Source organism: Jaculus jaculus, chromosome 10, assembly GCF_020740685.1.
Source record: "Jaculus jaculus isolate mJacJac1 chromosome 10, mJacJac1.mat.Y.cur, whole genome shotgun sequence".
Classification (NCBI taxonomy): domain Eukaryota; kingdom Metazoa; phylum Chordata; class Mammalia; order Rodentia; family Dipodidae; genus Jaculus; species Jaculus jaculus.
This window is the reverse complement of record NC_059111.1, coordinates 14,555,028-14,571,812: the sequence shown is the minus strand read 5'-3', so window position 1 is coordinate 14,571,812 and position 16,785 is coordinate 14,555,028. Positions and strand designations below refer to the sequence as shown.

General features: G+C 44.8%; 1 protein-coding gene across 1 annotated transcript in view; it reads right to left on the bottom strand.

Annotated features, from left to right (window-relative positions):
- Positions 1 to 16,785, bottom strand: part of Iqch (IQ motif containing H) — a 134,910-nt gene that overhangs the window by 39,957 nt on the left and 78,168 nt on the right. Inside the window, exons 11-12 of the mRNA XM_045160624.1 lie at positions 15,395 to 15,515; positions 13,674 to 13,960 (exon numbers count right to left, since the gene is read on the bottom strand). Of these exons, the coding sequence (XP_045016559.1) occupies positions 13,674 to 13,960; positions 15,395 to 15,515 (408 nt within the window). The remainder of the gene's footprint in view (positions 1 to 13,673; positions 13,961 to 15,394; positions 15,516 to 16,785) is intronic.

Sequence of the window (16,785 nt, the reverse complement as noted above, 5' to 3'; positions counted from 1 at the left end):
TACAGATGTTAAAAAGCAGATATAAGGTTGGCTAGGAATGGGGCACAATGGGAAGATGAATGCTTCTTTGGCTTTTCATTTATTTGCTCATAAGGCTTTGGATCCAACAGGGAACACAGCAAACCTTATGTTTAAGAAAGCAAAAATATATGTTTAAAGGAATATACATATTGTTAAAACTGTTCTCTTTATGCCAAAGATTCATGTAAGTTTACAAAGGCTTTTCATGGATTTTAAGCACTGAATTAGACTGTACTAGTAGCAGATGCTCAATGACGTGTTAAGTTTCTGTTTTACTGAAAAAAGCCAAGGGGTACTTGATTTTATATATCTATATCTATATCTATACACACACACACACACACACACACGTGTGTGTGTGTGTACTTAAATGTCATACCAACTTCACCACATTTTAATCCAGCTCAAGTGGATCGTCTCTAGCAAACATAATTTGGAGTAAAGAGAGGCTCTTCCAAGTTAATGCCACTGGAGCTAGGGGTCTGTGCTTGTTGAAGGGTTCCCTCCAGAACCCCAGTCTTTTGTGTCCCTCCCTGTTCTTTTTCTACAAAGACAGATGGTGTCAGTAATTGCCTATATATTTAATTAAGTTAGAAAGCTACATAGTATGGTTTGGGCAAAATGTAGGAAATTCTGAGCAAAGAGAGTAAAGGAATAGAAACTGGTACCAGAAGCTGCCACTCCTCGCCCAGTGCATCCTGAGGCCACCTACGCTGGAACGTGAGGTCGGATTGTATCAATCTCGTTATAGGAATGAAGGCATTTACCCGGAAAAGAAAGCGCCTCGTGGGAATGTGGATGGCAGCTCTTCTACATTTCTGACTAGTCTGAGGAGACTGATTCCCCATGTTGCCGTCCCCACCACCTCACTGTTGACCCAACACATTGGCCCTTGCACCGACCTCCTCTGCCACCTAGGTGTTTGTCTGGGGTTTCTCACACAGCAGACTAATCATTGTGAAATTATTATGAGGGGAGAAGCGGCAGCTACTTGTGGAAAGTGGTTGGGAAAACTGACATAACCATTCCTGTGGTGTCTGTTTTCAATGTTCCCATCCCGTGAATCCACCTTCTGTCTTGATGGCAATATGGTGCTCCCAGCTGTGGGCGTTGTATAAGGGCTGCGCATTCAGACTCTTAACGCTTAAAAATGGTTACCACAGCACTGCTTCTATCCCATTTCTCTTAGTCATTAGCATTTAATGATTACCTTGTGTGCCGAGCACAAGGCTGGAATATATTAAAAAAAATGGGAAGATGTGTTTTCTGGCTTTGAGCTGTTAAACTCATTTCAACACACATCTTGAGGAAACAGAGTACATGCATTTTCTCTGATGTTAGTAGTGGGGGAGGAAGAGAGAGGCTTGCAAAGGAAGTCCCCATCAGTCCATGGCAGTGCTGTGGTGTTTGCTGTGGCAGAAAGATCATAGGCTTGGCAGCCAGAGAAAAAGGTAACTGGATTGGCCATTTTGTAATTATGTGACTTTGAACATGACACTGTAACCTCAGTTTCCTTTTCTATAAATTAGGGATAGTAAGTTACAATGCCATCAGAATAATTATCCTGAGATGGGCATGGTGGCACACACCTTTAACCCCAACACTCAGGAGACAGAGGTAGGAGGTTGCCATGAGTTCAAGGCCACCCTAAGACCGCATAGTGCATTCCAGGTCAGCTCTGGGCTACAGAGAGACCCTACTTCGAAAAAAAAATAATAATAATATTCACTAATATTATTCTGGCCATCAGTACCATAGCTCCAAGAGACTAGGAGACAAAGTGGCAGCTGAAGGAGGATTAATTAAGATAGGTTTCCATGTAAAGTTGAGTTTTGGAAAATATTTTGAAGAGAAGGAAAGTGTAGTTTAATAAGGGAAAGGCACATTGGGTTGGAGGTAATACCTAAAAGGGTAAGAATGCTGGTGCTGCCACCTGCGTACCTGGCACTGTGTTGCCACCCCCTATGATACCCTCATCAGGGTTGTCCGTGTAGCTTCGGAGCCTCCAGAACTCTTTATTAAGTAAGCCATTTTTTTTTTTTTTACTTTATAAGTTACCCAGACTCATGTATTTTTTAAGCAACACAAAACAAATGAATACAGCTAGCATCAAGAAGTCAAAACATTGCTGGGTGTGGCAGTGCACGCCTTTGATCCCAGCACTCAGGAGGCAGAGGTAGGAGGATCGCCGTGAGTTCGAGGCCACCCTGAGACTCCATAGTGAATTCCAGGTCAGCCTGGGCTAGAGTGAGACCCTACCTCAAAAATAAATAAATAAATAAATAAATAAAGGAAAAAAAAAGAAGTCAAAACATAACAAGTATTGGTGAGGATGTGGAATTGTCAGACATCCTCAGATAAGTATGCAAATTGGTGTAGCCATATGAAAAATGGTAAGGACTGTCCCCCTCAATATAGAACTATCATATGGTCCAGCCATTCCTCTACTGGATATCCATCCAAAGAGAGTAAAATCACGGTCTTGAAGAGCTGTTGGGACCACAACATACAGGGTAGCGTTATCTACAGTAGCCAGGATCTTGAAGTGACTTGTCCTGGGATGAACAGAGAGATTGTTGTTGTATACACATGTGTACACAATGGAGTGAAGGAAATCCTACCACTGGTGACAACATAAGTGAATCTATGGGACCCTATGGCACATGAAATAAGTTAGATTTATGAAGCGAGACACTGCCTGGTCTCCCCTCTACGTGGAGAAAGTACAAGAATGGTTGCGGAGAAATCGATGTTGGTTAAAGGGCACAAACTTTCGATCATATGAATGCATTCTGGAAAGACAGTGTATGGCATGGTGACTATAGTTAACAATAACAATGTGTACTTGGAGTTTGTTACAGAGTACATTTCTCACAAACAAAGTAACTGTATGAAGTGATGGCTATAACACAATTTAGCTTGGTTGTGGCAATATTTTATAATACATAATGTATCAAACTACCACACTGTATAGCTAAGCGTGATGACCCTTGCCTTTAATTCCAGTACTCTGGAGGCAAGTGTAGGGGGATAGCTAGCCTGGGATTACATAGTGAATTCCAGGTCAGCCTGGGCTAAAGTAAGACCCTACCTCCTTGGAAAAACAAAACCAAAAACAACCACACTGTGTACCTAAAACACATATATAGTTTTTAATAAATATTTTTTATATTATTTTTTGTTCATTATTTATTTATTTATTTGAGAGCGGCAGACACAGAGAGAAAGACAGAGGGAGAGAGAGAGAATGGGCGCGCCAGGGCTTCCAGCCACTGCAGACAAACTCCAGACACGTGCGCCCCCTTGTGCATCTGGCTAACGTGGGACCTGGGGAACCGAGCCTCGAACCGGGGTCCTTAGGCTTCACAGGCAAGCGCTTAACCGCTAAGCCATCTCTCCAGCCCAAAAACACATATATAGTTTTTGTTTGTTTGTTTTTTGGTTTTTCGAGATAGGGTCTCACTCTAGCCCAGGCTGACCTGGAATTCACTCTGTAGTCTCAGATGGCCTTGAACTCATGGCGATCCTCCTATGTCTGCCTCCAGAGTGCTGGGATTTAAGGTGTGCGTTACCATGCCCAGCTCAGTTTTTTTTTTATTTAAGTATCTTTTTATTTATACATCTTCCTGCCATCCTTTATTTATTTATTTATTAGAGACAGAAAGAGGGAGAGAAAGAGAAAATATACACACTAGGGCCTATAGCCACTGCAAACAGACTCCAGATGCATGTTCCACTTTGTGTATCTGGTTTACGTGGGACCTGGAGAACTGAACCAGGGTCCTTAGGCTTTGCAGTCAAGTGCCTTAAGCACTAAGCCGTCTTCTCCAGCCCCATATACAGTTTTTATTTGTCAGCTATACCTTACTGAAGCTAGGAAGAAGGAGAGACAATATTGGGAGGGAAATTTTATTCTACAGAGTCTTGACCAGAGGGTCACAGCTAACTTGGGGAGAAGATACTCAGCTTTGTTACTGTGATGCTAGGGGGCAAGCTGGAAGTATGTACGTGTGGAGTATCTTCTGGTTTTTCTTAGCATTAGGGGGAACTTTTCCTTTTTTCCTACCTGTTGCCCTCCTGACCCCTGAAAAGTTCAGGAGGCAGTGAGGGTGCCCAGATTTTCCCTGCTCTGTCAGTGTTTCGGGTGGCTAAATGGAGACCTCCACCCACACCCAGAAAGAAATACCGTGGTTTGACTTGAAATAAAGACAAGGGTCTGTGCAATGTGAGAAGCACAGGACGATGCCTGGGGGGCAACTGGGTGTAATCCGAGGAGCAGGCTGTTGTGGTTTGGATGTGAAGTGCTTCCTCTCCAAAGTATATGTTTCGAGATGCTGGTCTCCAGCTGGTGGTGCTGCGAAGGGAGGGGAGGGTGCTAGAATTTTTAGAAAAATATTTATTTATTTTATTTTTTGCAGGGGAGCTTTTCGAGGTAGGGTCTCACTCTAGCCCAGGCTGACCTGGAATTCACTATGGAGTCTCAGGGTGACCTCAAACTCACGATGATCCTCCTACCTCTGCCTCCTGAGTGCTGGGATTAAAGGTGTGCACCACCATGCCTGGCTGTTTATTTGTTTTTGAGACAGAGAGAGAAAGAGAGAGGAAGATAGGGAGAGAGACAGAATGAGCACACCATGACCTCCAGCTACTGCAAACAAATTCCAGATGCATCTGTCACCTTGTGTATCTGGCTTTACATGGGTACTGTGGAGTTGAACCAGGGTCCTTTAGCTTTGCAGGTAAGCATCTTAACCACTAAGCCATCTCTCCAGCCCTAGAATTTTTTTGTTTGTTTGTTTTTTGAGGTAGGGTCTCACTGTAGCCCAGGATGACCTGGAATTCACTCTATATTCCCAGGGTGGCTTCGAACTCATGGCAATCCTCCTACCTCTGCCTCCTGAGTACTGGGATTAAAGTCATGTGCCACCATGCCTGGCCAGCCCTAGAAGTTTTAAAAATGTTTTTATTTATTAATTTACAGAGAGAGAGAGAGACAGAGAGAGAGAGAATGGGCATGGCGGGGCTCCAGCCACTGCAAACGAACTCCAGGTGCATGGGCCACTTTGTGCATCTGACTTTATGTGGGTACTGGGGAACTGAACCTGGGCTGTTAAGCTTTGCAGGCAAGCACTTGAACTGCTGAGCCATCTCTGCAGTGCTTAGTAATTTTTGACAGATGGGTTGGAGAAACTGATTTAGCACTTGCTCTGTGAAGCCTAGGAGCCAGGTTTGTCTCCCCAGAATGCACTTAAGCCAATGCACATGGTGATGCACGTGCACAAGGTGGTGCACACGTGTGGAGCTTGATTGCAGTGGCTAGAGGCCCTGGTGTGCCAGTTCTTTCCCTCGCTCCCCTCCCCACCCTTCCTCTCTCTCATAAAAACATAAACTAAATTTTTTTGATAGTCTAGTTAGAAGAAGCAGACTACTGGGGCATGTATCTTGGGCCCAGTCCCCCTATGTCCCTTCACTGCATCCTGTCCACTATGAGGTGGAGGAACTCTTCCACCAACAAGATGTGCTGTCCAAGTAAAGAGGGCTGAGCAAACCCTTTGGTGGGCCCTCTGAAACCAAGAGCCCAAAGAAATCTTTCCTCCCTTAAGTTGTTTCTGTCAGGCATTCCGGTTACAGCTACATGAATATAATTAATACGGAGGTTCGTCACCAATAGGTCGAGTGACATCCTATTCAAGGGCTGAGCTTTAGGCTTGGCTTCAAGATTCCTGAATGTCAGAGGATTACCATGGAAGGAGATGAGTGAAACATTGAAAGATAGCCACATACGGTAACATTGGTTACTCCACGTATGGTAAAGTCAGCCTGCGCTAGCCTGTGCTCAGAGAACTGTAATTCCATTATTCAGTTTGCCTTTGTGCCTCTTATGCTTATTGAAGAAGCCATCACTGGTGTCATGACTATCACTTTTATGTCACAGGTTTCTTTCATTGACACAAAGATGCGGACCTTTGAGCAGGACAGGGCTTTGCTTTAATGCTTCAAATCCTCTGGGATCTATTTTCCCTTCACTAGGTATTAAGTTGTGATTAACAGTGTGCCTATTGTAACATTTAAAAACACTGAGGAATGGGCACTTCTGTTTATACCAAAGGTCTATTAAATTTTAATTTAGATATACACTGTTAACCTTCTTATATATAAATAAAATACCTTCCCTAAGGAGAAAAAGTAAATCTCATTGAGCTCCCTTGGTGAACTCCTTATATATCTTGAAAACAGACGTAGGGAGATCTTGCAAATGAGAGTACTAGGGGGGAACTCAGAGAGAAGTACTCATTCATTCATTTAATAAATATTTATTGAGCATCTGTTATCTGCTAGACGGGCTGCTAGGTGCTGGGTGGACAGGAGCGAGCAAGAAGGAGTGATGGCGCTTCCGCAGACCTCGGGTTTGCATCCTCTGAAGTGAACGCATTCACTTCTGATGCTCATCTACCACCTTGAGCTGGTGGTGTAACGCTCGCTGACTTTCAAAAGTAATGCTAATTCAATTCAGATTCCACTCACAGCCTGAGAACCCGCTGAGGGCGTCTGTGACAGCTTTACACGTGGTGAGGCCAATTGATTTCATGGGAAGTGCACCTTGCATCTGTCCTCTCAGGCTCTCCATGAAAAACAGGGCAGGAGCTCTCCACATGTTAATGACAGAACGAGGCTCAGGGAGTAGTCTCATATCTGACTGGCCAGTGAGACGAGTGGGCTGGCAGCTGCTTAACATCACAATGAAACTACTTCTGATGATCTTTCACTTCTAGAATGATGTTCTGTATGTAGAAATTCTCAGAAACAGTTTTCAGAATGTATGTGTTATGGTTTGACGCAAAGTACCTCCCCCATCACCCCCGCCCCCACCCCATAAGAAGCTCTTGTGTGGAAGGTTTACTCCCTGAGGTAAGCAGTATGCAGAGGCAGAGCTTTGGGACGTGATCAGCTCCTGAGACCTCTGATGTCATGAATGTATTCATCCATCAATGGATTAGGATCTTTTTTGTTTGTTTGTTTGTTTTGTTTTTCAAGGTAGGGTCTCACTCTAGCTCAGGCTGACCTGGAATTCACTTTGTGGTCTTAAGGTGGCCTTAAACTGACAGCAATCCTCCTGCCTCTGTGTCCGAGTGCTGGGATTGAAGGCATGTGCCACCATGCTCAGCTTTTAAATCTTTTTAAAGAAAACATTTTATTTATATTTACTTATTTGAGAGAGAGAAAAAAAGAGGGAAAGAGAGAGAGAGAGAGAGAACAGGCATGCCAGGGCATACAGCCCCTGCAAACGAACTCCGGGTGCCTGCGCCACTCTCAGCACCTGGCTTTACGCGAGGTCCTGGGGAACTGAGCTCAGGCCATTATGCTTTGAATGCCAGTGCTTTCCCCACTGAGCCATGCCCCCAGCCCTGGATTCAAGCCTTGAATAGACTGCTGTGAGGTGTTGGGAAAGGTGAGGCCTGCTTAGAGGACGCCTTTGAAGGATGCAGCTTGTTGCACTGTGCCTCTTCCCCTCTCTCCCTTGCTTGCTTTCTTCCTTCCTTTCTCTCTCTCCCTCTCTCTCTCTCTCTTTCTTTCTTTGTAATTTTATTTTTATTTATTTGACAGAAAGAGGGAGGGGGAGAGAGAGAGAGAGAATGAGCGCGCCAGGGCCTCCAACCACTGTAAATGAACTCCAGACACATATGCCCCCTTGTGCATCTGGCTAACGTGGGTCCTGGAGAATTGTATCTGGGTCCTTTGGATTTTCAGGCAAATGCCTTAACTGCTAAGCCATCCCTCCAGCCTGTCTCCATTGCTTTTTGCTTCCTGCCTGCCTGGAGGCCAGCTTCTCTGCCCCGCCACATGTTCCCCACGTGGTGTTCAGCCTCTGCTCAGGCCTACAGCGACGGAACTAGCTGACTGTGGACTGAAACCTCTGAAACTGTGAGCTACAAGAAATAATTCCTCCAGTAAAATCCTTTTTGTCCCTTACTTGTTAGCAGCAAAAAGTCTGATGAACGTTATGTGGTATATACTCCCACAGGCAGCAGGGACTCCATTTCTATCTTTCCTCACAGTATTTACTCTGTGACAGTGCTCATTTTCTTTTGAGGCTACCCTATGGATGAAGGGCCTTTACTAAGCTCCTGCAGCCAGTTTTCATCTCTTTTCTATTTTTTTGGCTTTTCAAGGTAGGGTCTCACTCTGGCCCAGTTTGGCTCACTATGTAGTCTCAGGCTGGCCTTAAACTCACAGCGATTCTCCTATCTCTGTCTCCAAGGGCTGGGATTAAAGGTGTGCACCACCACGGCTTCTTTTCTTTTCTTAAAAAAAGTTATTTATTTATTTACAAGAGACAGAGATTGATACAGAATGTAAATGCCAGGGCCCCCAGCCCCTGCAAACAAACTTGGACGCATGTGCCACCTTGTGCATCTGGCTTTGCATGGGTCCTGGGGAATCAAACCTGAGTCATTGGGCTTTGCAGGCAAGCATCTTAACTGCTGAGCCATGTCTTTAGCCCTTAACTCTTTTCTTTTAATACATTTTTTTTTTATTTGCTTGAGAGAAAGAGAGAGAGGCAGATAGAAAGAGAATGGATGCACCTGGACCTTCAGCCACTACATATGAACTCCAGACACATGCTCCACCTTGTGCATCTACCTTATGTGAGTCTGGGGAATTGTACCTGTGTCCTTTGGCTTTTCAGGCAAGCACCTTAACTGCTAAACCATCTCTCCAGCCCCAATTCTTTTTTATATTTTTTTGTTGCTTTTTCAAGGTAGGGTTTTACTCTAGATCAAGCTGACCTAGAATTCACTATGTAGTCTCAGGGTGGCCTCAAACTCATGATGATCCTCCTGCCTCTGTCTCCTGAGTGCAGGGATTAAAGGTGTGTGCCACACGCCTAGCCCCAACTCTTTTGTTAACAGTGGGATTTGGGCTGGTGTGTAGCTCAGTGGTAGAGCACTCTCCTAGCATGACAGGCCTTGGGCCTAACCCTGCAAGAAACAAAACAAAGCAAAAGAGAATGAAACAAAAAAAGAGAGAGAGAGAGAGAGAGAGAGAGAGAGAGAGAGAGAGAGAGAGAGAGAGATTTAATTTCCTTTCTTGTTTTTTATAGTAACTATCAATGTCCATACAAGATATGATTGGGGATGAAGAGATGGCTCGGTGGTTAAAGGCGCTTGCTTGCAAAGCCTGAAGGCCTGGGTTAGATTCCCCAGTATTTTGCACATAAAGCCAGATGCATCATGTAGCACATGCATCATAGTTTGCAGTGGCAGAGGCTCTGGGGAGCTTATCCTCACTCTTATTCTCTCTGTCTCTGTTTCTCTCAAATAAACAGAAATATTTTAAAAACATTTTTTAAAAGATGATTGTCTCAAAGTTCTCTGTAATCTAAAAATAAAGTACTTTTTTTAATTGGGGAATTTCAACAGAAAGCATTATTGCAAGTTTATTCATTTAAAGTGTTATATAAATTCATGTTTGTATCAGGTAAATTAAATCTGAAGCTTACAGGACATAGATTATCACCTTTTCCTTAGTGTTGCATTTTCCCTTTGACCACCACCCTTCGCAGTCTCTCTCCCTCTTAAGATAGACACTTTCTTCCATTCCTTCGATCTTAAGTATTGTTTAGCAACAAACCCACTTACTCTGCAAAAATCTTGCTTGATGGCTCCAAACAAAAGGGATCTTGCTCTTGTCGGAATTCATATGGCGAGTCATTTAGCAGTTAAACTGACGTTACCTTTTTGATGTCTCTTTGATTGTTCTTTTTAGTTACCATCAAGCTTTTCCTTGTGATTCATTTCTCTAGCTCTTGTCCCCAGCTAGATTGTGAGCTCTCTGAGGGCAGACACTGTCCCCATCTCTGACATCTTTGGACAGAAACTGTCCCCATCTCTGACGTCTTTGGGCAGACACTGTACCATTGTTAGCATCTTCCATCTTCTTTAGCACCTGGCATAATGGCTTGTATATAATAGATGCTCAATATGTACTTGTTTCAGTTGTTCCCCAAAGTGAGTGAGCTCAAAAGACATGGACTGTCTGGAAATTCCAAATGTCCATCTAGCATCACATAATAATTAGGTGGCTGGCCTAATGTATCATGAAGAAGCAAAAACAAAAATTGCAAGGCCTACTGCATTTTCTAGATGATGTAAAAATATGGATTAGTAGAGAGATGGGGTCAACAGTTAAGGTGCTTGCTTACAAACCATAACAACCTGAGTTCAAGTCCCCAGTACCCACATAAAGCCAGATGCACAAAGTGGCACCTGCATCTGCAGTTTGCAGTGGCGTGCCCATTCTCTCTGTGTATGTGTGTGTCGGCCTGTCTTCTCTCTGTCTTTCCTACTTGCAAAGAAAATGAAAACAAAATGAACTAGTAAGAGTACAAAACACCAGTGTGCACAAATAATAAGTGAAGCTGGGTCAAGGGTGTAAGAGTAGCTAAGTGGACGCATGGCTGCTTTATCTCATCCCACAAGCATGAGCCCTCAGGATGTGTTTGTTCAAGGAACATGCCAGTTTCTCTTTGACCTAAAGTCATTGGTAGGTACTTTGTGCTCCTCCTGGAACCCACAAGATATTGTCTACTGTTGGCCCTGGCTCCAGGACCTGTTGGGATTTGGAAAGAGTACCTACTGCTTTGTTTAAGGTTTGGATACCCTCATGCTCAGGGAGAGGGCCAGATCTACATTAAGGATCAAGGTAGCTCTGTCTTCTAGAGCATCATGTGTTCTGCAGGCAGTTTCTGAAGGCCTGGGATTTCCCCATTTCTAGGATCCTGGAATCTTAACCCGAGGCCCTGCTGAAGTCATTCCATAACAAACTGTGCCAGCTCCACCCTCAAGGATGGACTCCTCTTCCTTTTAGTCTCAAATGATGCTGTGTCCTATCTGAAGCACACGATTTTTATTTTATTTTATTTTATTTTCTGAAGCAGGGCCTCAAAATTTAGCCCATACTGCCCTCTAGTCCCCTGACTATTAGGATCATAGGCATATTGTTACCATGCCTGGCTTTTAATACTTAAACCTTACATTTTCAAAATCATTCTGCTACCTCAGACTCTCATTCTCGTTTTCTGTGGTCTCAGCAGAATCGTCTACCTTATCTGGAGCTGACTCACAATGACTGGCTTGTCCTTGGTGTGCCACTCTAATTTCATCTGCTCTTCCTTGGGCCCTGTTTCCTTTGCTCCTGCCATGTCACATAGTAGATTATTAGTCCCAGCTGGGCTGCAGAAATTTGAATGATGTAGTCACCTCATTTTCTGCTTCTCATTTCTTTTTTTAATACTTAAAAAAATTTTTTTATATTTATTTGAGAGCGACAGACAGAGAAAGAGACACAGAGGGAGAATGGATGCGCCAGGGCCTCCAGCCACTGCAAATGAACTCCAGATGCGTGCGCCCCCTTTGTGCATCTGGCTAACGTGGGTCCTGGGGAATAGAGCCTCGAACCGGGGTCCTTAGGCTTCACAGGCAAGCGCTTAACCGCTAAGCCATCTCTCCAGCCCCTCATATCTTTTTTTATTGGTGTGTATGTTTGGGAACATGTGCCACCACAGCACATGAAGGTCAGAGGACAACTTTGAGGGGTTTGTCCTCCACCTTCTTTGTGACTGGAATTGGGACTTCACATCTCTAGGGAAATCAGAAAGGGCTTCTCTACGCAAGTGTGGTCTCAGCTGAAACATGATGAGAGGGAGGTAACTAAGTGAAAAGAGGCAAGAATCAGGAAATGGTGATAAACGCCTGTAATCTCAGCCCTCAGGACTTTCAAATAGGAGAATTAAGAGTTTGCTGCTGGCCTGAGCTACCTAGTGAGACCCTGGCTAGAGCATTTCAGGCAGAGAGGCAGTATGGTTGCAAAAGCCCTCCGGTAGAGGGCAGTATGATGAATGGGAGAGTGGGCAAGAGTCTAGGTAGAAGGACAAGAGTGGTTTAGAATGAATCAAGGCTGGTCCAGTGCCCAGAACCAGTCAAGTGATGAGTGGACCTTTCTCTCAGAAGCCCAGGTGGGTGTAAGCCCAGGGAAGGACCAGCACTGTGTTTGGAGAAAATGCCTCACACTCCTGTGTGCATGCCTTCCTATACCAAACACAAATAAGTAAGAAACACCAGTCAGCTGTCCCCTAGTTCCATCTTCCCTACTGGCAAGGCACTGTGTATTGCGCCCCTTCTTTCTCAGGACAGATGCCCAGGGAGGGAAGCCTCCCCTGTCTCTCCTCCCTCCACTTCCCTGACGCCCAGCTCTTTCACCAGGGGCTGTTGTTTCTGTCTTCCCTCCACCCCAGGCAGAACTCTGAATGCCCTTTAGTCTGTCCTTTTCTCTCGGTGTGTAGGTCTGGGAACAGAATGTAAAACCAACAGAGGCAAATGGAAAATGGCTATTAAGCAAGCTGAAAGCTGCCCAAAACATAAACTCTGGCTTTGAAACCATCATCTAACTGAAACAGCAAGCTGTAAAACCAAGAATAGTGGACATGAAACCATTCAACTCTGTGCATAATGCTCAGTGGCCAGAGGATATGGAAAGCGGGAGACTGAAAGGCCATTCCAACCTTCCCACAGAGAACCAGACACCCAGCATGAAAAGAGAAGCATCCAAATATTTCTTTCAAAAGTTAAGTCCCATGAAGTCAATTTAACATTACAGTTTTAGAGGAAAAGAAATCACAACAAAAAAGTTGAAAATTATTTGTATGAAACAATTATTTGTATCAAATGCAATATAGCTGGACATGGTGGTGCACGCCTTTAATCCTAGCACTCGGGAGGCAGAGGTAGGTGGATCACCATGAGTTCGAGGCCACCCTGAAACCACACAGTGAATTCCAAATTGGCCGGGGATAGAATGAGACCCTACTTAGGAAAAAAAAACAATTCAGTTCAGTAGAGCCATACATGTGCACGCCAAAATGATGTAAATGTGATCTTGTATAAGTAAGAGCATATGGTAAAATATGGGACATAGTAATCTCCAAGATGCTTAAAAACACGTGGATGCATGCTGGAGAAAAGGCTTAGTGGTTAAGGCGCTTGCCTGTGAAGCCTAAGGACCCAGGTTTGATTCCCCAGTACCCATGTAAGCCAGATGCACCAGGTTGTGTGTGCATCTGGCGCTCGTCTGCAGTGGCCTTAAGCCCTAGTGCGCCCATTCTCTCTCTCCATGTGTCTCTTCCTCTCTCTCTCTCTCTAAGATAAAGAAACAAAATGTTTAAAAGACATGTGGAATAAAACAATGTATTATTTGTGGGTACTCTGGTGTGCACTAAGAGTATAAAGACATGTAAAGGAATATGAGATTTTTTTCCCCCTAGGGATTGACTTTCGATTTCAAAGGCTGTGTTAGACAGGCTCAGTGCTGGGATGCTGTAAAACGGTTTCACAGTGAGATGCAGATAGCACTGATAGACCGGATTGATGGTCCCACCAACAGAGCTATGGGGATGAGATGTAGTCATTGAAACTCTAACCCAACACAAAAGGTGGCAACTTTCTAGACCAAAAACCCGGTCTCACCCTGGTCTGCATGAGTGGCATACCTTCAGCTTTAGAGTCAGTTCATCAGACAGCAGCTGAGTTCTAGAATGCCCCTCGCGCCCTCCCCCCCAGTGCTGTGTGGGAGGGGAGGGTATTTTGATATCTTACTTGCTGTTCCAAGGTTCCTGGATTGATGAAAGTCACCAGGTCGATAGAAAAGTAACCAACCACGTCTTTGCTTCTGCAGGCGGTTCCAATCTGGAAACACAACGAACTGAGAACTTGGGGATCCACTGAGGTCTGAGGCATGGTGGTACCGGAGGCAATGAAGGGGCCTTCGGAGTGAAGCTGGTCCCCGGTTGAGAGCACTTTGATTTCTCCATTGGGCTCTATCAACATGTCCACCGTGAGGTTGGTGACGCTTTCCGCAGGTGGGAACGCCTCGATCACGCCCCCTGGTAGGGAAGCATGGGGTAGATGAGAGGACAGTCAGCAATGGCGGGAGGAAACAGTGGCTGATCTTGGGCTCAGATCCTGAGCCTGCCATGTCTTGGGAGACTTAGTTTCCATCTCTAAATTTCTGAAAATTCAACTGTGAAGTAGAGCATAATAAAATTTACCTCACCACATTAGTGTGAAGCTTAGAGAAATTGTGTGTATAGTAGTTACCCCAACATTTGGCGTATAGTAGGGTTCAATGAACAGTTTTGATTCTGATCATAATCTTTATTTTAAATTTATTTATTTATTTGCAAGGAGAAAGAGAGAGAGAGAGAGAGAGAGAGAGAGAGAGAGAGAGAGAGAATGGGCACATCATGGCCTCTAGCCACTGCAAACAAATTCCAGATGCATACGCCACTTTGTGCATCTGGCTTTACATGGGTACTGGGGAATCGAACCCAGGCCATTACATTGTGCAGGCAAGTACCTTAACTGCTAAGCCACCTCTCTAGACCCTCTGATCATAATTATGAAGACATTGTAGATGCCACTTCTTGGTCTTCTCATTACATACATGATTGATCCAAGGATTAGGGTCAATTCTATCAGAGGAAATGAACTGTACATTGTCCATTGGTCACTATGGCTTTAGCGTTCTTTCTTGTCAGCCTCATTGCTTTTCTAAGGTTTGGCAGCCATGGGATTTTAACAGACACAGAGACCCTGGTCATCATGCTGGCCAGAGGATTCCGAAAGAAAGCCAGTTCTAAAACACTCTTAAAAATGTAGAGCCAGGGCTGGAGAGATGGCTTAGCAGTTAAGGCACTTGCCTGCTAAGCCTAAGGACCCATGTTTGACTCTCCAGATCCCACTTGTGTGTAAGCCAGACACACAAGGTGATATGTGCAAAGTCGCACATGTGTCTGGAGTTCCATTAAAGTGGTTGGAGGCCCTGGCATGCCAATTCTCTCTCTCTTGCATTAAAAAGAAAAGACCAATCTTTTGAGTTTGCCTTGAAAAGAAAAGAAAAAAAAGAAAAAGAAAAGAAAAATGTAGAACCAGGGCTGGAAAGATGGCTCAGCAGTTAAAGTTGCTTGCTTGCAAAGACTGATGGCTGGGGTTCAATTCCCCAGTACCCACATAAAGCCAGATGCACTAAATGGTGCTGGTGTATGTGTCTGGAGTGTGTTTGCAGTGGCACAAGAGCTGCCTTGGAATCCTGAGACACGCGTGGCATGCTTAGCATGCTCAGCTCCTGTGTACTCACAAGCCTAGGTGAGAGATCAGTATTCAGGCAATGCTTACATAAGAGGGCAGTCAGCTGTGGGGCACTTTCCAAGCCAGCAAGGGCTGACGCGGAGTGTTTACATTGGCCCTGGGTTGACCTGGAACTCAAACCCAAGACTGTGGGGGTGCGTCTTCCATAGAAACTTTACAGTCTTATTTACCTTGAGAAAGAAACGTCTGGAGGAATTTCCTCCACGTCGGGAAGCGTTTCTTGTTGACTGGCTGCGCGTGCTGTGCTAAAATGCCCGCCAGCTCCTCGGAGATCTTCACCAGGGCTGACTCCTGCAGACACAAATTAAATAGAACCACAAGCAATCTTACTGCAGAAATGAAAACTGCTTGTGGAGTGATTAAAAACCAGGCCTCCAACAGGCAAAAAAAAAAAAAAAAAAAAAATGTGGTTACTGTTTACCCAGAATCAGAGAGCCATTTTGGAAATTTTTCTCTTTTTCCAGCCATTTCAGTTTTCATATTTCAACCTGGTTTGACTCCCTAAAAATTGCTGTTAATTGTGCCCAGTGTCTCCAAAAAGGAGTCTTTCTATCTGGGTGTTGGGAAACCCAGGTTTCCCACTCACTGGAGCTTTGCCAACAACATATCCTATGTGCCACTCTACGCCAGGCCTCAGTTTCCTGTTATGTAAAACGTGGAGCTAACTGGCTTGTCTAAGACCATTCAGAGTATTTACTTATTATGTTCACGCATGTCCATGTGTGTGCCACAGTGCGCATGTATGTGGAGGAGAGAGGCCACCTTTCGGTTGGTCCTCACCCTTCCTTTTGAGACAAGGTCTCTCTGTGTGGTTCACTGCTCCATTCGCAAGTTTCTGGGAAATTCCCCTGCATCCACCTCCCTTCTCACCATAGGAGCGCTGGGATTGCAGAAGCCCCACCACCGCTCCCGACTTTTCTCTGGAGTCTGGGCATCTGAACTCAGGCACTCGGAGATGCAGAGCAAGTGCTTTATCCATTGAGCTATCTCCCCAGCCTGAGGCCATTTTCTTTAAATGCACGTGTTTCTGTGTATGTGCGTGCATGCTCGTGCTTGTGTATGTGTTTGCAGAGGATGACAACCTTAGGAGTGCCATCCACTTTTTAAAAAACTATATTTTATTTATTTGAGAGAGAGAGAGAGAGAGGAAGAGGCAGAGAGAGGGAGAGAATGGGTACGCCAGGGCCTCCAGCCACACTGCAAAGGAACTCCAGACACATGCGCCCCCTTGTGCATCTAGCTAACGTGGGTCCTGGGGAATCAAACTGAGGGCCTTTGGCTTTGCAGGCACATATCTTAACTGCTAAGCCATTTCCACAACCCCTTTCTTTTAAGACACAGAGTCTCATTGGCCTGGAACTCACTAAGCAGGCTAGACTGGCCGGCCAGTAACCCACCTGTCCCCAGTGCTGGATTTACATGTTCACCTCACCACTCACCAGCATGTTTACCTGAATACTGGGTATGAAACCCAGATCCTCATGCATGTGAGGCAAGCACTTTACCCACGGTGCTTTCTCCTCAAGCTCAGACTGGGATCTTTTTTATTCTGTGAACATTA